The 22,864-nt window shown below is 36.8% G+C and overlaps 1 protein-coding gene across 20 annotated transcripts in view; it reads left to right on the top strand.

The window, feature by feature from the left end:
- ARHGAP12 (Rho GTPase activating protein 12) overlaps positions 1–22,864 on the top strand; it is a 75,519-nt gene that overhangs the window by 46,655 nt on the left and 6,000 nt on the right. For 8 of the 20 annotated variants that reach the window (XM_072925371.1, XM_072925363.1, XM_072925374.1 and 5 more), the window contains 10 exons: positions 1,179–1,304; positions 4,522–4,596; positions 7,340–7,401; positions 9,007–9,088; positions 11,113–11,235; positions 15,472–15,576; positions 15,932–16,030; positions 18,529–18,637; positions 19,376–19,495; positions 22,341–22,439. In XM_072925371.1, coding sequence (XP_072781472.1) covers positions 1,179–1,304; positions 4,522–4,596; positions 7,340–7,401; positions 9,007–9,088; positions 11,113–11,235; positions 15,472–15,576; positions 15,932–16,030; positions 18,529–18,637; positions 19,376–19,495; positions 22,341–22,439 — 1,000 coding nt within the window. The remainder of the gene's footprint in view (positions 1–1,178; positions 1,305–4,521; positions 4,597–7,339; positions 7,402–9,006; positions 9,089–11,112; positions 11,236–15,471; positions 15,577–15,931; positions 16,031–18,528; positions 18,638–19,375; positions 19,496–22,340; positions 22,440–22,864) is intronic. The other 12 variants (XM_072925361.1, XM_072925364.1, XM_072925370.1 and 9 more) reach the window with 7 other exon arrangements.

Raw genomic sequence — 22,864 nt, forward strand, 5'->3', positions numbered from 1 at the left:
ATGCTTTGTTGGTATGTGCAGGTATAGGTTATTCTGCCTTCGAACACCTGAGGCTCTGAGCTTATAGCAGGAATCAGAACTAAAATTATGGAACTCAGTGTCCTTGCAGAGGTTATTGCTTTAGGTAAAAGGGGCACTTCACTTTCTTTGTTGTTTCCTACCTAGTGGATTCTAGTGCTTTATGTGACTCCACAAATGCTGCCTTAAGTTTCTTTCTATGTGTGGATTTTAGTCTTTTGATACTGACTAAAAAGAATGAGATTTTAATAAATCGCTTAAAATCCCCATACACTGATGTTGGCTCTTCTGGTTTGTGTTTTCAGTATAACTCTTTGTCTGAAATATTTTTTAGAATTTTTAATATTATATTATATATATAAATATAAATAATATATTGTTATGATGTAAAATGACAATGCTATTAATATGCTGCAATTGTGAGATCTAGTTAAATGCTGTGTCCTTTTCATGACCCTCATATTTTCCCTGTGAGTTTGCATACTCTTGAGTTACTAGAAAACCTGTGTTATGATAAATATGGACTCTTGGTTGTTACAGCTCAGCTAGGTCTTAAAATTATTTCCTGCTAAATATTTATCTTCCATGTTTATGGAATGTGTACATTTGTATGTGGTAAGTACATTCCACACCAGCAAATTATTTTATAAGCAATTTGATCTGTTTATTCTGAAAAAGCAAGTCCTCACACTCGTGTCTCCTCTCCTTAGGCATTCCAAATCTTTGGGTCATAACAGGCAATATAAAAATCTAAATATCTTACTGGAGGATAATAGATTTTCTTTTTCTTACACAAGCGCTGGTCAGGTGCTATAGTACTGTCAATGCAATATGAAGACTGGCTGGAATTCCTTGGTGGTTCTCAGTACTGTTGGGTTGCAAAATTGGCAGTATCTGCTGCAGAAGAAATCAAATATCTCTCTGCCAATTGTGTGTATTATCCCAACACACCAGTCTTAGTTACTGTTTCAGAGAGGACTACAGGAGAAAGGACAATTCTTGAAAACTAAATGCAGAAAAAAACCAAGGCTGTTTTCATACCCTTGGGTGGTGATATCAGGAGTCTGAAGATTTGCACTATTTAGGCATATGAGTGGTATGTCCAGGTCTTGTTTGCATGAATTAGATTCTACTTACAATTTTATTTTTCTTTTCTTTAGTATAATGCTTCACCACAGCAGCAGAGAGATATAATAAAGAGTAGGAGTCTGGACAGGAGGCTACAGGAACCAATAGTTTTAACAAAATGGAGGCACAGCACAATTGTGCTGGATACCAACGACAAGGTAGGAGCAAGTTATCAGCATGCTGAAAGGTCACTTGTTTCTGATATTTGACATATTTAATGCACCAGAAGTTACTATGCCTGAATTTCTGAAATTTCGTTTTTCTTTTGGTCTCTTGTATCATTGTGGCAAAAACAAGGGCTGTTCAATAACTTCACTACTGTTACTTTGTGAATAGTACCTCTTTTGTTGTCCTTGAAGTATTTTAACTAGTGTCAGTTCAGGGAAAAACCTGTGCATGGTTACAACAGGGTTGTGATATTGTTATTGAAGGGCAGAGGACGGTACTGAAAGTGCTGAGACACTTGGCTTTGAGCCTCTCCACAGCTGAGCTGGTGTTTAGTCTGAAAAATGCTGTGGGTCAGTAACAACAAAAGCTGGTTTCTGCCCATTCTTAGGGCATGTTCTTTATGGGCTGTACAGTGAGAGGTGGTGTTTAGGCCAGCAAGGAGACAGGACCTTTCCCTTGCTCTCCCTCTGCTATGACCTATTTCCTTGTAATTTCTGCTTGTCCTGGGCCGTTCTGCCTATGGGTCAGGAGAGGTGAGCAGGGAGGAACTGAAATGGGAGCTGTACAGTGGTGACATGGTGGTTTATGTAACTTCACTGCAGTCCATCCCAAGATAGCTGGAAAATTAAATAACTTGGTAGTGCTGAAATCTTAGCACAAACTTCCCAAAATGAAATACCAAGAAATGGCATTGCAAGCTCCCTTTTCCTGAAATTCTGAGAAAAAAATTAAATGACTGCAGATTTGAAAATGCCAGGAAAAGCCTGTTAGTGGTCTTGTTTAATCACAGATGTCAAAGCCAAACTTGAATGGACAAAACACAATAGTTGTAATGACAATGGATCTGCTGCCCAGAATGTTACTTGCTCGACCTGTTGTATCCATTTTAATGGACTTGCTTTCCATGAGTTGACTTAGCTCTTCAGAACAGGATTTATTGGATTTGATCTTGAGCTTTTGAGTTGTCACTTTGGGATATATCATGTGTGGTGTTGAGGAGGCAGTGGGCCGTGCTTGGCTGGAGACTTTGCACCTCTCGGCATGAATTCAGCTCCAGTGATTCTGAGATCCTGCTGCTGCTCCTTTCCCCTCCCTCCTCCTCCTCCTCCTCTGCCTCATGCATCCTTCTGTACTCAGTGTGTTGTGGCACTCCATGAGACACAGCCTAGATGGAGCCCTGATAAATCAAAGCTGAGTGGACACTTCTAGCCTCATGTGCAGTTTATGCTTCACAGGTATGAACGATTTTGTTGGAGATAGCTTGAAGTTATGGCTTCGCTTTTAAAGAAGACTAAACTTTTTATTTTTTGGCGTAAGATGTACTGCTGTTTTGGCAAGAACTTTATGTAATGCTGCACTGAATGAAGAAGCTTTTGTAAAACATTGAATAAGTGGAGCTGTTTACATTTCTTCAAGGCTCAATGTTCACATATGAGTAACTTAAACCTAATGAAGCAAACATGAAAATGCACAAATGTTATGGGTAATAATCAAAATAAACTTTGTTTGAGCTGCATTGGTGAAGTCTTAAGTCAGCAACCTAAAGCTCCTTTAACAGTTTCCAAACATGTAGGCAGCATGTGTTTTTTATTGTTAAGAAGAAAATAGTTTATATAAAGCACAGCATTAAGGCTTTGAGAAAATTTAAAACATGTAGTGGAGCAATAAACTAATATTTTATGGAAAGACAAATAATTTTTAGTCCATTAATGCAGCTGTTTTATTACCTCTAGCAGGTACACTGTTAATATATTCTGTTTTAAATTAGTATGTGGAAAAGGAATGTTTCATTACCACAGATACTGGATTTCATGTTCCAGAGTTGCTTTTGCTGTATGAAAGCTACCTCAAATTCAAATGAAATAGAAAGGAAAGCAAGTGGTATTTGTCTGGATGGGCACATGAACCCCAAACTAGGCTGTCTCCTAGGGAAACAGTTTTCTATTTATTTTCCTTATTTGTTTGGTTTTTTTTCCTGGAAAAACAAAGGAACTCAACTGTATGAAAAAAGGGGAAAAGAGTACTTGAAATGTGTCAGAGTGAAAGTGTGGGTTGCCAGGGCTCATGGGAATTTGATGATACCAAACATTCTGGTTAACAGTTTATTGGCTGTGGCACATATCTGGGTATAACCATCAGCTAAAAAAATTGGTAAGCATAGGGAAAAATACCTTACTGGGGGGGAGAATTGATTTTCTTAATTCAAACTTTTTTTTTTCTCTGCAGAGATCTGAAAATATGGAACATTTAGGCTGTTCTACTTAGGAGTGCTAAAGTTCTCTGTTATTATGCTACTAAAAGAACTAGTGGGCCACTTTTAGGTGGATTTAGGTGCAGAGTGCTATGTAATGCTGCAAAGGCAAACTGGGTTTAGGAGAGCTATCAAGGGATTTAAAAAGAGAGAGGGGGAGAAATGTGCTAACAGTAACAGAGAACAAGTGATGTTTTTCTTCCATTTGAAATTCTTTACCAGATTTTCAAGCAGTGTGTTTGTGCAAGGCGCTCATTACTTCAGAGAAAACACACATGCCTTTTTTTTTTTCCTTTTGTTGCTCCAGATGGGCAATTTTTCTAGTTTTCAGAGATTAAGTATTTTATTTTGGTCTGTAGTTAACAGTTCAAAACAAAACCCCAAATCTCTAGTGATTTTCAGTGTTTGATTATATCAAAGGAGATTAATGATCATGAGTCACAAAAATTAATAAAGTTGGTATGTGTTTTTCTACATATATAATTTTTAATGCTAATCTTGTATTTACTATGTATAAGCACACAGAAACGTATTTATTCTTTAAAATCATAGTATTTGTATATGGTTTGTTGCAATCAGCCATTATTTTACATATACATCATAATTTGATAGCAATGTCATTAAAAAATCTACCCTTTATAAGGATGAAGGCTTTGCTTGAATATGATGCAACATGTATTAACATATTTTTTCAAATGGTTATGTACTTATTAACCCAGTTTGAGTGTTGTCTGTAATCCTTGTAAGAACACTGTTTAAGTAAGTTTAGAATGTAACTGAGAATATTATGAATGCCGAAAAGAAGTAGTTTTCTAATCTGTGATTGTGTAAAAAGAAAGAGTGAGAGAAAGCATCTTTAGGTTAAAAAAATAAAATAATTGTGTGAGAGATAATAATATTAGGAATATTAGTAATAATATCAGTATCTGTTGACATTGTCTATTTGAATTTTATAGGAATCATCAACTGCTTCTAAGGCCAGTTTTCCAGAAAATGAATCATCTCCTTCTTCACCAAAACATCAAGCCACAGTCAGTATGCAAAATGTTTAAATAAATAAATAGATGTTGTAGAAACTGAGCTATTCATGATTAGAGAACTGAGGGCAAGCCTTCTTTTTCTTGGGAAAAATAATGGGATAAAACTTTTTGAAGGCTTTGCATTTTAAAAGGAATGCATTACATCCAGCTCTGATTTCAGGAAAAAAATGTGAATGTCCTTGGTTTCAATGCAACTTAATGATAGTAGATTAAATAAAAAAAAAATCACCGTGGCCAAATTTTGCCTAATTATGTAGAACTCTTTTGCTTCTTTCGACAGTCACATCTTAAGGAGCATCTAGAAAGGTAAAAACAGAAAATTCCCCCTCTTCAGAGAATCCCTCACTGTTAGTCACTAATAGTTGATATCTAATTTTGGCTTGTGTTTCAATCTTCTTAAAGAGACATAAGGGACCTGGCATGAATAAACTGTGTCCTTTTGATTTAGTAGAATAACTTCTGGGAGAAAAACCTTACCTGCTAAATAGCTTTTTAAATTTCAGTTCATTTTTAAAATGTGATCATTCCTTTTTAAACAGCAGGAAAATATAAAAAAAACCTTCTTTTTTTTTTTTTTTTTTTTTTAATTTTGGAACTGTATTACAGTAGCATTGAAATAAGTAACTTGGTCAGTTTTACCAGCCCCTTGATAGGTATCTCAGGGCATTAAAGGCACAGCTTCTCCCATTTCTTCCTTACTCTATGTGCAGGGGAATAGTTCTCTGTCTTAGTCCTGATAATCCGTTCTCACAACACTTTATACAGTTTTTCAATAAAATAAACATTTATTAAGCAAGCACAGCTGATAGCCTTACACAAAAGCAATTATTGCTGCATGTAATCTAATTTCATTAAATATGGCTCAGATCTTGAATTTTTGAAACTATATTTTGTGGAAAAGCTCACTCCTGATTTAGGTAATAGAAAAAACATCTGTATTTTCTTTAGCTGTTCCCTGGGATTCACATATTCCAAAGAAAGCTGATACATTTTTGAGAATTTTGATCCTTAACCCGCTTTCCTCTTCTTTTTTTTGATTCCATTAATTTTCCCGTTAGTACCCCCTAGTGTTGCTGCTAAGTAACAGTATGATACTTTCTCTGAATAATACCCTGGAACATCCCCACTGGTTCCACTGTGAGTAATTGACTAAAACCATGATTTATTTTGGGAAGTGAGCACAAGTTTTCGATCACTGTGAAAGTTGGTAACAGGCTGTTCTGCTTGTTAAAAGCCTGTTAAAGTTGGTTAAAAGGGTGCAGTACATGGGACTGCTGGTCCCTGGTCCACATGGATCACAAATAGAATAATCTAAAGAATGGGATGATTCATTTGTTTGGCCTTTTGGAGAGTGGATGAGGAAAGGAGCTCACTTCTTAGGTTATAAAAAATACCAGTTTTGGAAAAATAGTGCTTATGTCATTGGCTTGGAAAAGCATTTCAGCCTGGTGAAGATATTAAACTGAGTAAGAGCAGCAGTTACCACTGCACTAAAGTAACATCTAATCCACCAGCTAAAAGCCTTGATAATGTGTCTTTTCTGTATTTTATGTGCTGGGCTTGAATCATGCAGGTAGAATTTTTAAAGTCCATGAAAAACAGATCTATGTCTCTGATAAGAGTGTTGTCCATGGTATCCCAGCAAAAAAAAAAAAAATTCTTCAGAATTGTATTGTGCAGTTGTGGTCCATTTAAATTTGAGATTTAGAGGAATATTCTGAAGAGGATCTATCTTCTGTTTTCATTTGATCTAGAATTGAGGTCATTATTTTAATGATATAGCTAATTTGGATCCATTCCCTAGTTAATTGTTTCAACTAATAGCTTATTACACACATTAGGAACTGTTAGAAGCTGTTACTGAAAAGGAATTGATGATAAAATAATTTAGCATTCTTCTAACACCACTGGCTGGTCAGACAAGGCTGGGGTGTCAGACAAAAATGGTAGATATTGATACCTCGTCTTAAGGTGATGGTTTAAGTTAATCTTTTTCTCCTAGAATGCTTTTTGAACATTCCTTCATTTTATTATGAGAGACTAGAAATACTCACTTCAAATATTTCAAACTTGCAAATAGCCTTCTTGTTCAGCAGTGTTCTTCTCCCACCAATCACTGACTGGTCTTCAAATTCTTTTGTAGACATGCTAATATAGATGGTTTTCATCAACAAGACATAACTAAGTAGTTTAAAATTCTGTTATTTTCCATGGGGATAAGAAAAAAAGAGGACATCAAAGAAATGCTTCAATCTTCTGTTTTTAACGTGAATATGTTAATTTTTTATGCATGTCAAGCATGTTTTATTTAAAATAAGAAATTATATTAAAATTAATAGGAATAATTTATATTGGAATCTATGCTGGTTTTTGGTCAGCCACCTCCTTTTTTAGTAAAGGACTACTGTGCTATTATTATATTACTATTTTGCAAATCATTGTAAATTTTACATTCATAATTTTCACTACTTTCACAAATTATTTAATTTGGCTTGTCCGAAGAACCTTGGTCTTGAAGGAAAGCTTTTTACCCTCTGAATGGTAATAAGTACTTTCCCAGAGGAATTTTGATTTTGCTGATCTCTGAATATTTAAATCTGCTTAAAGACAGTTTCTTGAAGTTATGACATGAGTAAAGATGGCTCACTGCCAGAAATGGATTATTTGGACTTCTGTGATGTTAATAGAAGCAGAGTTTCTTTTGTATTTATTATGTCTTACTTTTATCTTACAGGGTCAAGAAAAATATGGGTTATTAAATGTGACAAAAATCACAGAAAATGGGAAGAAAGTTCGGTAAGTCTTGGACTTTAAAAGTACATGTGCTTAGGGTTTATCAAAGGTCTTTTTATTATGACAGCATACTGGGGTTTGCAAATTCTTGCTTTTTGTCTGAATTTCCCTTAGAAGTGTTCCTGTATAACACAGCTTAACCTTACCCCATGTGTTTGTCCCAGTGAGCCAAAGCTAATGGACTGCAGAGGGCCAGAGGCTCATGGATCAAGGCTTCACACAGGCCAGCAATTTCCTGAAGGTGTATTGATGAGAGACAGCTCTTTAAAATGGGATTGACTGACTGATTTACTGAAGAACAAACCTGTATAGGTTATAGTGTGTCTTGTTCCTTGGATAAAATCAGTATAAGAGGAGCTTTCAGACTTTCACTTGTTGTCCTTTAACTTCCAAGGAGTGTACATCCATGTGCTCCCTAATTCTTCCTTCACTGTGCTTGTGAAGGGTTTGGAGCAGTGCATTGCCCAACATCAGTCTCCTGTAGATGATGAATGACCTCATTTCTAACTTTCCTCTGCGTCCCAGGCAGCAATTTGCACTATAAATCATAATGTGTAATCAGGTGATGCTGTCTGACTACATTTCTGGTGTTTTGAATCAATGGCAAATACTGCAGAGGTGTGGCACATCCTCAGAGTTAATTTAGATTTGCTTCTTGCCTTTTTTCCCCTTTTTATTGTTTTTTGGTTAATACAATCTTTTAGATCTAATAGTGTGTTATATCTAGTTCAGTGTTTCCCAGATTTGTGATACACAAAGCATGCTCGTTCTGAGGATTAAATAGCCAACACCCAGCTGTTATTGTAGACCCACCCTGACCTAGTCCAGTGTAGCTGAGCAGCACATCTGACCTTCAGTTTGGTTCCTCAGAGCTGCTTGTAAGAGTTTGGTAGGGCTGGGTAGACAGCAGCGTGTGTGAGCTGCTGCTGGAACAGTGTGCTGTCATCATTCATGTTGCATCTGCTGGAATCATTGATCTGGATTGTTGCACTGCTGAACAGAAAGATGCATTGTGGCCATGCTGTCACTTTGAGAGCTGTTAATTAATAATTCATGTTGGGCAATGGGAATAGATATTCAAGACTTGTCAAGATTTTTTTTTAATAACCTCAGAGGACGAGCCTGCAGGCATAAAATCAAATAGTCAGACAACTGAAACAACTCGTTCTTTCTCTTAATTTTTCAGATGTGTAGGAAATACTTTTTTGCCAATATAAATGAACTTATTGCATAAACATTGGACAGTTGCATGTCAGATCAATGAATTTCAGAATTATGCAGTAGTTTTGCATGATCTGTTAAGTACACAGGGAGCTGAGCGTTCCAGATTAGCCCCTTTGAAATTATAATTGCATGGTGTTTCTCTTGGTGTACTGCTTCTACTACTAATTAGCTTTGTTTGATTTAGACTTTGATGGTCAAGCTGGGATTGTTAGCATATGTTTCCTTCTACAAATATGATAGCAATTAAGACTTACTGATGCCACTAATGACTATATATGTGCTTAACTATATTAACATACAGGTCAGCTGAGCAACAATGATCGACAGTTTAAATATCTGCTTTCAGAGTCAATTTATTTTATGTTTGTTTATAATTATTTACAGAAAGAATTGGATGTCATCATGGGCGGTATTACAAGGGTCATCGCTGCTGTTCACTAAAACCCAAGGAAGTGGAACTGGCTGGGTAAGCCCAGGAACAGCCCTCACCCTCCCTGAAGTGTTAGTCATGTAAAGCACAATAAACTAAAGCACTCTTATTTGCAAGGCCTAAATACCTATATATATATACACCTAACACAGAAAAAAACCTGTGTAGAAGTTGGCAAGAAAATTGTTTAATATAACCATAATGTAATTATGATGTAGAGCAAGAAGAAAACCAGTTATATGTATGAATTTTTGACAGGAAAGAGACTGGTAACACTGAGGTGCTCCTTAGGCTTGAAGTTATTTCTCCAGGCCAAATACTTTTGTGTTCTAATGTGTTTGTCACAGTTTGTATGCTTTACCATTCTTGGATTTTTTTTTTAAACTTCAGGTCATTTTGAATGTGATGCATATAATAAAGAAAATAGTATGACACATGGCTCCTTGCATTGGCCCATTTGAGCAATGCAGTGTCGTTGTCTTATGATTTAGTCTTGCTGGATTCCATATTTTGTTCTAGGTCTTCATAGTGCATGACAAGCACTTGTGCTTATTTTGTTGTCTGATGAAGACCAAAAGAGAAACATCACACCGAAGAGGATGATTATTCAATTTTTTATCACCTCTAGTGTAATAGCACTATCATTAAATTTGCTATATTTATCCAGCTGCATTCCTGCATTAATAGGTATAGAAATGGCTCTTTATCTATTGCTTTCATAGCCTCCTTTGGAGGTCTGACATTAAACTCTGTGGATCTCCTGTAATAAGTGAAGACAGGCCAGAGCCAGTGTCCATTAATTCCATGCATTGTCTTGTGAATTCCAGCAAAATTGTCTCTTACAGATCTGTGCTATCTTACTGTGCTTTACTGCGCTTTCTGCTTGGCTCACTTTCTCCTGCTGTGCTTCATTATGGATAATGAATTGAAATTGACAATTCATTTCTATAGTATTGAGGTTTTTTCAGACCTGTAAATATATTTTTCCCTCCTTCTGTAGAAGGGGTGGTTGGAAAAAAATAGATGGGGATGGATAAATAAAGTTTGGAGTAGAAGGGAATGAAAAAGGTAAAGTTGGGCAAGATGATCAAGCAGAGAGAGGAAAGGAAAACCATAAAGATGAAAGGCATGAAAGAAGGCAAATTCCACTGTATGGCAGGAAGTGGATTTTGGTGGCTTCTGTGATTGACTTTTGCAGCCAAAGATCCAAAACGTGTTTTAATTTTAAAGATATTAATAAGCATATTACAAAGTAAAAGTTCTGCCTACGTAACTAGTCAAGTTCCAAAATCTCAGTTTCAGCTACTAATACTCTTAATTCAGGTGTGGCTATAAATCAAAAGAACTGTCTTTTTCAACTGTATATTGATATCATTAAAACAATGCTAAATAGTTCATGAATATACAATAATGTTATAAAGATGTGTGCCCAAATTAATTATCCATAAAATAATGGATAATAAATCATTGCATGATTTATGGGCTCTAGTGTAAGTCATGTTATACCAGATATAATAATTTAAAAATAAATAAAAATCTTAACAAATACATTTAAAAATAAAAATGTGTAAATACTTTTGATAATTTAAGTGGAACAGAAGTCCCATAATCAGAGTATTTCTGTCAGACAGTGTTAATTGTGTGTACTATAAAGCACTAGAGTAGGGTCAGCAAAATAAATATTAACAGTATAAACAGAATAAAATTAAGCTGGAAATATTACGGAAAAATATCTTTCAAGCACCTAATGTTTTACACCTGCGTAATCATAGCTGACTTTGTAGATGTCAGAGTGTTCAGCACACACTCTTCTTGGTCTCTGTAGGCAATTTTTTTTTTTTTAGGTATTCAAAATTCCACTTCACCTCTCAAACTTTGTTCTGTGTCCGTATTTTAATAAGGTGAAGTCAATTCTAACAGTTTGACATATGATAAGAATTACATTTCTTCTTCACCTTACGAGAATATTTAGCATTCACCTAGTGATTGATATAACCATATCTTCTTTTTTTGTGCATTGTTTTTTGACTTCATCACTTTTCTTCCTTTTTCTCATCAAGTCATTTTGCCAAGGGGGCTCAATTCCTGAGCTCTTGCTCTCGCTGCTTTCTTCTTGGAAAAATGCTCTCAGTCATCGACCTGCTGTCACCTATGTAAACTCTGCCCAAGTTTCAGCTATCACTGTATGTGTTCTTGTTGCATGCCTCTTGTCCCTGTAAGGCTATTTGCCACTAATCCTGAAAGTAAACTTGAATTTTTCCAAGATTTAGTTTTGATACTTCATATAACAGCACATGTGTCTTGTTTGCTGTTTTTGAAAGTCATCCAAGGTGCAAATTAACACAAGTTTATTGCAATAATCCTGGAATTGTTCCACTGGAACAAAGTAGAAAGCGTATCTAGTTCATTGGTGCTAGAATTATAATCCCAAATTTGCCCACTATTTGAACCACTAGTGCCTTAACTAATAAGCAGCATGATATTCTGAGTTTTTTAACAGATATTTTGTCTGATTCATTCTAACATAACTAATGTGGAGTCTTTGTATGGTGCTTATGATACCTTTGATACAATGGTGTATGTGGAGTTTGATAATTATAGCTGTAATGGGAATACCCAAAAATGTAAATGTTATGCATAAGGGGGTGAAAGGAAAAGAGCACAAGGATGTTCTGGCTATATTTCACATTCAGAAAGCTGATGTAAATTTGTAAATTTATATGTAATAATTTGATTTTTATATTTAATTTAAGCATCTGTAGTTATGTTTTGAAAATGCCAAGCACAGAATAGCTGCCTATCAAAAATTCAGTAATTAACCTTGTGTTTAAAATTATGCAACTGCCTTTTTCTTGTTTGTGAAATTAATTGCTCTGTATGTGGAAGCCTGGAACAGACAACTTGTGAAAAGTTTGGTAGCCTTGTAAAAGGCTACTTATTATAAGGAGATCTGGATGTTTTTTAAAAGTATTTTTCATTCAGTTTTTGGTGTGAATGAGATGTATTATTGTCAAAATGACAGGGCTTCATAAAGCAAAGAAAATGGTAACTGCTTAGAAGGATTCATTTGTCAGCTTTCTGTAATAGGGACATGTCCTCAGTGACAAGTGCAGTGGTGGCAAACCAGGCTTGTAAACTTCCCAAGCATCAAGGAAATAGATGCTCTTCAAGATTCATCTGAGCAAATTCTTGTTGATGTTACACAACTGTGATTTTAGCCAAGGATGTTGTGTACATTGCTGCAGTTCATCAGTATTGCACTGCTGATTTTGCAGGAGCTGAGATGCTCTTGTGAAAACTTCTTGGAATGCAAATGGTCCTATCAGTCTGGTTTAAAAACAATCCATCATTTTGTTGTGATGATAAAGAAATTTTTTTTTTTTTGCTTAAGCTGTTGTTTTGAAACTCCCCCGCCAGCCAAAAAGATGCATCTGTCTCCACAGCTTTCTTTCCACAGTCCTTCCATGGATGAGGAGGACTTGGAATGAAAACATCCTACCCAACCCTAATTAGAAGCAGAATTACAAGAATGTCAGGTGTCATTTGTACATAAATAACTTTATAATGTTATTTACATAAATAACATTAAATAACTTCCAGGTCTGTTTCCAAAGAATGCTAGAATATGTCACAGTACAAACTGTGCTCTCTCCCTGTGCAGGCTTTCAGGACTTCAAGAAAATCCTGAAAAGATTGAAAAAAGCCTTCTATTTATTGATGTCAGTACACATCCTCAAGGCTGTCCTTAAGCTGCACAGCATCTATTCTATCTAAAGCAAACACCCTATTTTTCCAAAAAGTTACCTCTCCCATACTACCAGCATAAGTACATCCCATGACTATGTTTTTTGTCTTAAAAAAGGCGTCAGAAGTGACTGTGGGACAGCTTTGTATCTAGGACAGCTGGCAGCACCACGTATAGACCTCTCCCTCTTTCTGTCTTACACTGCTGCCCTTACCAAAATTCCCAGGCAGATCAAAAAAGAAATCCAGTAAGAGTAAGGTGTCTGCTCAGTAAGAGCTGGATTTCTCATGACTGGTGCTGGCTAGGTAGCACTCTGTTTTGAGAAAGCAAACTTAATATCTGTGTGGCAGCAGATGCAAAAGGAAAGGCTTTTTTTTGACCTCTGACTTCAGAAGGGTTCAATTGCCTTCAGCAAGCTTTGTGTGCAGGTTGTGTGAGCAGCCCTGTGCAGCATTTGCTCCTGAAAGCTTTAAGGAGGGAAATGACTGCTGGCATCTTATTTTCATAGATCCAGGAGCAGAAAAGAACCTTGACAGGAAAGCTCAAAGGAGAGTCTGCATGTTGAACTTAAAATGTCCTTGAATAGAAAGGTTGTGACAAATATGTAATGTGTTGGTGTTTAAGAAGAGCTTTGCAGGGTAGCTGGATTATTTGCCTGAGTTTCCCCATCCTTGGATTTCACACAGCACTTTGGCCAACATTTGAGTGAAGGAGTGGTAAAAGTATTTTTTTTCCCCTTTTGGCTTTAGTTTTTGCTTTCTTCTGTGCTTCTCTGAAATGCTGAGGGGAGTCAGGCCAAAAAGATGAGTACAGTGTAGGAGGTAGTGCTGTAATCTGTCAGGTGTGGATTCAGCAAGCTAATGTAGTGGAGGGCTTTTCTTTTGGTCAAAACAGCACTGACAGGTAACATTTTTTCTTGTTATGTGCTGATGTCACCTGTAGCAAGTCCTGTCCTGTGATTCTCAGCATCATGTGGGCCATGGTTTTAACTAATCACCCCCCTGCCCCCAGTCCTGTAGAGGACTTTGGCACTAGTTTCCTGTTCTCTCCAGTGCCAAACTCTATAAATTGATTTCATTTTTTTTCCAACACGCAGCAAGATTGATCTAGACTGCCAGGAAGTGTGTCTGGGACACTTTGCATGTGTGTGCAGCAGTTTTGTGACTTTCTCTTGACTGGGCAGCTGCTGCAAGAGCCAAAATGGCCCAGAGATTGTTCCTGTGGACTCTGCTGCTGAACTGTGCTTCTCTCAAAAGCTCTACTATAATTAATAAGAAATGTTCTTGGATGAGGTATCTGAGAATTAAGTTAGAAAGTGAAAGGCGATGGGAAATTTTTTCCCAAGTGCTAATTGGCGTTGGGTAAAATAGAAGTACAGCCCTGTTCTGATACTTCATGGGTAAAAAGAAGTTAAGATGCTGCTTTCTATTCAACACTTCATTGCCCTTAGGGCTCCAGACGTGGAGATTTTCTAGTGGTAAACAGCCTTTCTGAAACACAATTAGCATTAATTAACATCCATGCTGGGAGTTTAATCAGAAGCAGCAGATTAGTCCTGTTTTCTGAACCATCTTTTCTCCCCTTGGGTATGGCTGTTCTTGTACAGGCTGGAAACTTGTGTTTGCAGCAAGGAGCTTGTCCTGGGGCTTAGGAGGGCCCCCAGAGCTGTCACAGGAGCAGCATCACACATCAAAGGCTTCGTGAAGAAATAAGAACATTTCTGGGGGAGCAGATGCTACAAGCTTTCCCTGGAACTACAGCATGAGATTTCTGTCCTATAACTGAGTGACTTCCAGCTTTCCCTGTTCCATATTTTACTCATGTCACTTGCAATTAGAGCTTTTTGTTTGTGTGGGCCACTGAACTGGTTTCCTTGAGGAATTACATTTCAAAGCTATGTGGTATATGTTGAAATCGTAGTAAAAGTACTTTATTTAAAAAAATTCTGATACCTAATATAAATGTGAAGGTAGGAAGTAAGAATAGCTCCCTGAGGTTTTCCTCCAAATTGTTTGAAGGGTTGCTTGTGGGTTATTTGCTCTTCAGTAGACCAAAAGAGAGTTCTGTTTACTTGGTAGGACTGCTCCAGTACAGCAATAGAAGCACTACAGAAAAGTATAAAAGTGTTGTGGGGGTAAATGTTTTTAGAAAAATTATAAATAGTTAATATTCAAACTGAGAGTGCTCTTTCAGTGTGGAGGGATGTGATTCCTGTCCAGCAAACCTACTGTTTCTAGTTAGATTTTTGGTTTTGTATACAACAGCTGATTAAGTGGCAGAATTTTTGGGGGTGTTTTGTTCAGTTACTTATTAGCTGGTTTTGTTTAAAGCTTGGGTCTATCTTGGCTAAAATCAAGCTACAATCAAATGTTGTATGGACTTCTGCTGTTTGTGATAGAAAAAAAAAATCTCTGCTGGAATCTGATTGGCATTTAAATTTGTGGAATTTTGAGGGCTTTAAGCTGAGCAGCTTGTAACAGATGTGCTTAAGGGTTGTTCTGTGGAAGGTTTTTTGTTTTCCTGGTGTCATACCTGTTGATTGGTGGCAAAGTACTGTATCTGGTCTAAGTTCTATGGACTCTTAAGTATTACATGTTGTATTTAAAAGATTGCAAGACTGTAAAGAATTTCCTCAGGTTTACTTTTATCATCACTGTTCATAATTTTTTTCCAGAAGTTTGGTGTTAATCAGTCTAAGCCAGAATTTACAGTGGATCTCAAAGGGGCTTTGATTGACTGGGCCTCAAAGGACAAATCCAGCAAAAAGAATGTTATTGAGGTAAATTGTTTTATTTAAATGCAGAATTATATGCACTTCAATTACCAATGTATGAAATTTTCTTTAAGCTTAAATCAAACTCATAAAACTGAGTTTTATCCTCTTCTACCTGCTTAAATGTAGCTGTTATCTTAGTACCTGCAAGAAATGTCTATTTTTAATATGTCTGTATGGGATATGCTTTGCAATATTAAGCTGATTGTTAATGGCTGTTCTCACTGGTAAATGTTTTTGAGTATCTGTGTATTAGCTAACAGTTTTGCCAGTGATAAGTTTAATTTGATTTAAATGATTTTACTTTTGAACTCTGGTGTGTTTATCTGTTCTGATAATATCTGTTTTTATTTCTTTAAAGCTAAAAACCCGCCAAGGTACTGAGCTCTTAATTCAATCAGATAATGACAGCTTTATTAATGAATGGTATAAAGTTCTTAATTACACCATCAATAATCAGGTATGTATTTATATAATGAATGTTCTATTATCACAGTAATATTATTTAGTAAACTAATTGATATAACAACTTCTGAAGTTTCGTGTGCATCTTCATTTACTGATTTTCTTGAGAGCAGGCAGCAGTTTTAGGATATGGCAGTACCTCGTGGTGGTGAGTGAAATATAATTAATAGTGGCAAAGGGAAAAAGATGGTCCACTGGCTTAAGATGCAGGCAGTGTGGGCTGACATCTATCTCAGAAATGAACTTCTCTGGCCAAATACTTGTTCTGTCTCAGTGACCTGAAAGGTTCTGATAGAGAGGGAATGAAAGGGAGAGAATGGCCAGGGTACAACTTAATGACATACATTCTGTTAGCATTTCATGCTGCTCTTCACTTACTATGGCTGCACTGAAGTGCAAATTAAAAGTCCTGGCAAAATATTGTATTATCTCTTATCTGACAGCATAATGCCAAGTATTTAATTATCAGAGAAGTGCTCAAGCAGTTGCTTTTGACATTGCCAAACAGGATTAACAGTTTTTTAATTCAGAAGTTACAGGAGATCTTGCAGAAAATATTGCTCTCTATCAAGTGTACTTCATACGTATTCTTATTTTTTAGTAGTTCCAGGCTTGGCTGCTGTCCATAAGCTCCAGTTTTGCTGCTTTCAGTGCCAGTCAGTGACTTTCATTTCTCATAGCTCTGTTAGTGTTTTTCACACATTTTCCACCAAAACACAGCAGGCTAATATGAATGGTTGAGTTTCTTTCTGAGCAGTCCTAGTTTAGGTTCCTAATCTGCTCTCTCTTGGTATGGAAATGTCATGGCCTTAACAGCCAGGCAAGGCAGTGTCACCCAGTCACTCAGTGACCCCTTCTCCTGTCTGCCCTGTGTAACACAACTGAGGCCACTTCTTCCCTGCTTATAAATGAGTGAAGATGGAAAGGCCAAGATATGCTGAGATGTGAGGTATTGCATGTTAGGTTGAGGAATGATGGAATAAGGAGAGTTTATCAGCATTCTGGAGGAAATGGTGGTGTATACTGCTGGGAGCTGGTAGCCAAGACTACAAGGCATAAGTCAAGAAAATTATTAACTGCTAAGTTGAAGCACTGAAGTTTTGGGTACAAAAATTCATCAGATCTAAAGCCAGCTTTTAATTTTGGAAAGTTTATGGTAATAGTAGCTGTGGTCTCTTTCCCATGGCCAAAGCACTATTGCTAGCATGACAAGACCTTCCTCAAAAGAAAGGGCAGATCAGATTCTGTTCTCTTTGCTCCCTCAGGCTGCTGTTGTGGCAATATCCTGTACAAGAGGAACAGCAAAGGATGTGGCTGCTCTTTTTTAAATATAGAAATGTCCATGTTATTAGTCTAGACTTGTTGCATAGTACAAACTAGATCCCAGGTGACTTTTTTCCAAAGCATTTAATAGTTTTAAGATATGCCAATCCTAAAAAGCTTTGAGGCCTCTTGAAGAGTAGCAGAAGATCCTTAATGGGGACATTATTTGGGCAATTGAATATATTGATCTATGATGTGTAAAAAGACTATCCAACGCTTTTGAAAAGGAACAGGAGTGAAGGTGTTTAAAAGGAACACTGCCCTACAGGTTAAAGTACAGCTTAGTCCAGGAAGTGATGCTGCTGCTCGGTGCCCTGGAGTACACAACCCTGCCTCATTTTTACAGTTTCCTTCCTTGTAAAAGAAGGCACTCTGCAGTCAGATTTTGGCAACTGCATAGCAGTCCAGTTCACTTCAGTTGAAGTGAAGTAAAACACGCACAGTTTGGGAAGGGAATATGTTGTACTGAAGCTGAGGAAGTTTCTTTCCCCATTTCCTGGTATGTCTGCAGTCATGCATGTAGCCTGGGCTGTAGGTAAGGTCAGCAGACTGGTATCTGCCTCCAAACTTCAACATGGTCTATGTTTTCACTTGACAATGTTTAATGAGAATATGCTGAGATAGCAGGAACACTGGGAAAGAATTTTAGACACTGGTGCACTTACTTTTCAGAGGGTGTTCAGTGTGTTTTGACAGTAGTGAGATTTTCCAACTGATAGTTCTATTTTCTATTAGGAAAATTTTACTTATAGAGAAAACAAATTGGGAAAATGTTCTAGAAATTTTTTTTCTACTCTTATCAGTCAGGCATTTCTGTGGCAGACCATTAAATAGCTGATGTTTGTCTATTGGATTTGGAAAATAAGCCCAACCAAAAATAATTTCTGTCATTTATTGGTTGATGTAATGAAGTGTTATCATGATAGGCTGGTTGTACTTTGTTCAGTGTCCAGTTTTATGATTAAATAGTATTTCTCAAAGTTACTCTGTGAATGAGACTGGTGTTGTGTCTGAAGAGGTTTAACATCTAGTGTTCAGGAAAGAACAAACTGAATGTCATTATAGGGGGAAAATTGTGGATTGTAGAACTGTCTGCAGGAAATGTGTGTGTTAATGCTGTATTTTCTGAACTGGCAAACTGAGCACTGCATATCTTCTTGAATCCAACAGGTAATAGAGTCTGATGAAGCATTAGATGATGAGGTACCAGATTCCCCTGGAGTGGAAAAACAAGACAAAGAGAAAGAGAAAGAAAATAAAGACTCTAAGAAACTTCGTTGTGAGTTGAAAAATTTCCACTTATTTTTTCTAGCAATGCCAGTTTTTATTTTCTACATCTCCAGTGTTATGTGTAAATAGAGAAGAATTCAAAATCACAGCTAAAAATGAAACTACTGAAGTTTGGAAACAATCTTAATATAGTTTATTCTACATCTTGATGCCACTTGGTAAATTTTATTCCATGTTTTCTTGATTATACTTTAAAAAAGGAAGAAGAAGGAAGGAAGTGTGAAATGTCTTTAGCTCCTGTTGTATGACACATTTAAAATGGGGGGGAAAAAAGCAGTGGTGAAATTATTTTCAAGGTGTCGGATGCAGAGAAATAGTAGCTGACTTACCAGGCTAACTGTCTTCTCTGCTTTCTCTACAGGCTCTATATGTAATTTTCAAAAACGTATTTATTTCTTTCAAGATATAATTATTTCAAGAGAGGCAGGACTGGCTTTGAAACATAGTTGCATTTTTAAATTTCCACATCAATTCCATGCATAAGCTATCATTTAGTTGGTTTTGCAAGTTTTTAGTGACACTGTTGTCTCTTGGTAGTTTGAGAAATGGATTCTATTTACAAGGAGTTTCAGAAAGTTAAGGAAAAAATTAGGGCTGCGTTGCAAATTTGAAGAGGTTTTTTGTGTGTTTTGGATCATAATGGTTTTTTATTTAATGTTGGTTCCTTGGCTAATAAATGCAGTGTTGGTTCTGTGGGTGGTAATGGTAAATGTGTTTCTCTTTTCAGCAGTGAAAGCACCCAGCAATATAGACTCCACAGATCAGAAAAAGACCAAAACAAAGCTCAAGAAGTTTCTTACACGGCGCCCTACATTACAAGCTGTCCGTGAAAAAGGCTACATTAAGGGTAAATGAACCTTTTTAACAAAGGACATAATTTGAAAAGCTGGGTTTAGTAGTTCATGTGTAAAATGGGGTTAAAATGGTCTAGTTTCAGAGTAAAATATGTGTGTATAGTTGGTTTAACAAAAGTCTTGGATGTATAGTGGACCTGGTGATTGCTGTACTTCTGAGTGCTGTTACTAGCCATTAAACTGCTCGGAGGATGCCCTCTCCTTCGGCTCACTGCTGGCCAAAATGCAGTGGAAACTGGGGGCCCAGGAGCCCGTTTGGACTTGGACTCTCTAGCTAAGAAGCACTGCATTCCACCCTTCTGAGCTGGAAATCCAGATATCTGACCCTCATTTGTGCAAACAGGGGAAAGAACAGCCCTTTGGGTACAAAGCTGAGTGCGCGTGCTCACCCTTCACAAGGGTGTTTTAGTCTGTGTGGAACCAGACAATCATGTGCCATATCATAAGAAATTAAATATTTAGGAAAACCAGGATGAGGTTACAGGAGTCTTAACTTAAACATATTTTTCCCATAACAATTTTTGAATGTATGCATTGTTTTAATTGTTTCGTGAAGAGTGTTACTGATACTCTTGCATCAAAGTTATGAGAGATTTCTTTTTGTCACACTTGTAGAAATTTGAGACAACAGTATTTGCACAGGTTTAAGTTACTGTGTTTGTGTAAATTATTGACTTGATACTCATTGTAAAACTTCATTTATTTATTTATTTGTATGCTTTAGCAGGACTTGTAGGTGGTGCTCTACTAGGGTCAAAATAGCATATGGGTAGGCAAATACCAGACAAAATCCTACTGTGATTTGCCTCACCACATACTTTTAACAGGTGTGCTTCTGTTGCATGTAGCATTTGATATATTTGTGTATCTGCAAATATAATTTACTTGTAAATGATGGAAATTTTGTTTGGAATAATGGAGCATTATTCCCAGACTTTGACGTTTTGCTCTGCTTTACAACTTAGTATTCATGTCATGGCTCAGTGACGTAACTTCTGACATTGGCAACAGTGAACACAAAGCCAAGTTTAACTTGTACATGTGCGTGCTAATGATTGGATTTTTAATAAAGGCATTAAGGAATGAGGAGTTTGGTTTTTATTTAAAAGTATGGTGTAAATTTTAAAAGTTGGATGTGCACTGTACAGCTTTACATTTATTGTATGAATGAAGAATACAGAAGTCTTCATTTAAAAGCCCAGTGTACTTTTGTGGCTGCTGCAGAACAAGCTTAATAAATGGAAAGCTTGGCAAACCCAGTATGAGCAGAAAAACTAGTGAAAAGTTCTGGAAGAAAAAAATCCACTTGAAACAGCATGCCCTAAGTGGAGAAGGAGCTGTGTTAAAGTTTTGTTACATGGAAAATCAAAAGTACAGATGTTACTTTTAAGATGTGAAGAAAAAATACTACTGTATATGTTGAAATTATTAAAGTCAAAGGCAATTGTAGCAAATTACTTTGTTACATGCTACTATTTTCTTCTGCTACCTAATCTGCATTGCTTTACCTGCCACAGCTGCATGCTAGCCTGGCTTTCTGCTGCGTGGGCTTTTTCAATCCTTTGCTACTGGTTCTGCTTATAAAGCTTGCTGCGTGAGTAGCTGCCACAGCACTGAGGTGGTGTGGACCACTGGCCTTATCATATCCAGCTAATAATGCCATTAAATGCCCATTTTCATACTGTAAAATTGGTTTGGTGTGCTGTTTGGGTTTCCCAAAGCACTAGTCAAGATGCAAGAGTTGTTAATCTACTGACACTACTGAACATGAAAAATGGGCTAGACGCTGTGCATGATGCAAATGCAAGAGCAGTCTCTCTTTTGCAGAAGCTCTGAAGTAAGATACACCAGATTCTGGGAAGATGGCCACTTATGTATCTAATTTAACATAGTAAACAAACCAACAAACAACCCTTCCCTTTAAGAGTGGAATCTTTGCTTCTCTGTCTCATGACCCCATGTCACCCTCATGCATCTGAACAGAAGAGGCCATCTATTATTTGGGCATCTTTGATGAAACCCATAGAAATGGATCTATCAAAGGTTTTGGTGATAGCAATCTGAGCAAGAAGAATTAACATGCTGCTGAAATTCACTGAGACATTGCAAGACTCTCTTCTCTGTCCAAGCTAATTTTCATTTTTGCTCCACTTTATGATGGAAAATATTCCTGAATCGTGCAGTTTTGAAAATAAGATTCAGATTTACCATTGCCCATAAATATCTGTATTTAGATTCTGACCTTGCAGCCAGGTTGCCTATGTGTAGTCAGACATGCATCCCATTCAGATCTCTGAGGTACAAGTCTATCATTTACAAATTTGTGTCAGAACTTAAAAATGTCAGAAGACTCTATGTTAAAGTAAATTAATATATAATGCTGTGTTAAACAGTGGGTGCAGTGAAAGACGACATTTTGCAAGGTTTTTTTTCCAAGCAATGCCAAAAGCTTTCACTCCAGTTAAAGTTCATTGTCTCTTCGAATTTTTAACAAAGATTGCAATAAATGCGTGTTGAGCTTGGGACAGGAATGGAGTGTAACAGGACACATTTGTATTCTTTAAATTTCTTATAACATTATTGACAACATGACTCTTTAAAAGTATCACCTGATGGATTAAAATTATTTCAGTAGCAAAACTTCTTTTCTTCATACTGAGAGCTTTTTCTCGCTGGGAGCTGCTGAGAACTCTTTTCAAAACTTTCCTATTTCCTCTCCAATGCTGCGACAATTGTATCCAGTAGACTTTGCCCTTTGTAGAGGTTTGTTTTAACCTGAACTAGTTCTGTCACTTGTGTCCTGTTCCACTGTAAATCAGTCTCTTTACTTGGTTCCAGATCAAGTTTTTGGTTCAAATCTCACCAGCTTGTGTCAAAGAGAAAACAGCACGGTGCCAAAGTTCGTGAAGCTGTGCATTGAGCATGTTGAGGAACATGGTATGGTTGAATTTTTTGTTTACAAATCTCTCTAGCTCACCAGTCTTAATGTTGAATGTTTTAATCTTAAAATTCTGTTGGTTTATTTGGGGAAGATAATCTGAAATTTGTATCTGGAGTTAGCATTGGGTTTTCAAGAGTGAAGACATAGGTGGGATCCAAAGTGGGGAGAGGGGAGGAAATCCTTATATCTGAGAAACTGATCTACTTCAATATATTTCAAACTGAAGAAAAGGCAGGACGGCCTCCTGGCAGCAAGGCTCCAAGGGAAGAGGGATTTCAAGAAGTAGTAGAAGAGCTCAGCTCATCAAGTTGGGGTTTTTTTTCAGATTAAAAGTGAGACCATTGAAATGCAACTATTCATTTTTGGAAGGTTTAAGCATGCTAACAATCACTTCTGTGAAAACTTCCTTGAAATGAACTTT

Source organism: Taeniopygia guttata, chromosome 2, assembly GCF_048771995.1.
Source record: "Taeniopygia guttata chromosome 2, bTaeGut7.mat, whole genome shotgun sequence".
Lineage (NCBI taxonomy): Eukaryota > Metazoa > Chordata > Aves > Passeriformes > Estrildidae > Taeniopygia > Taeniopygia guttata.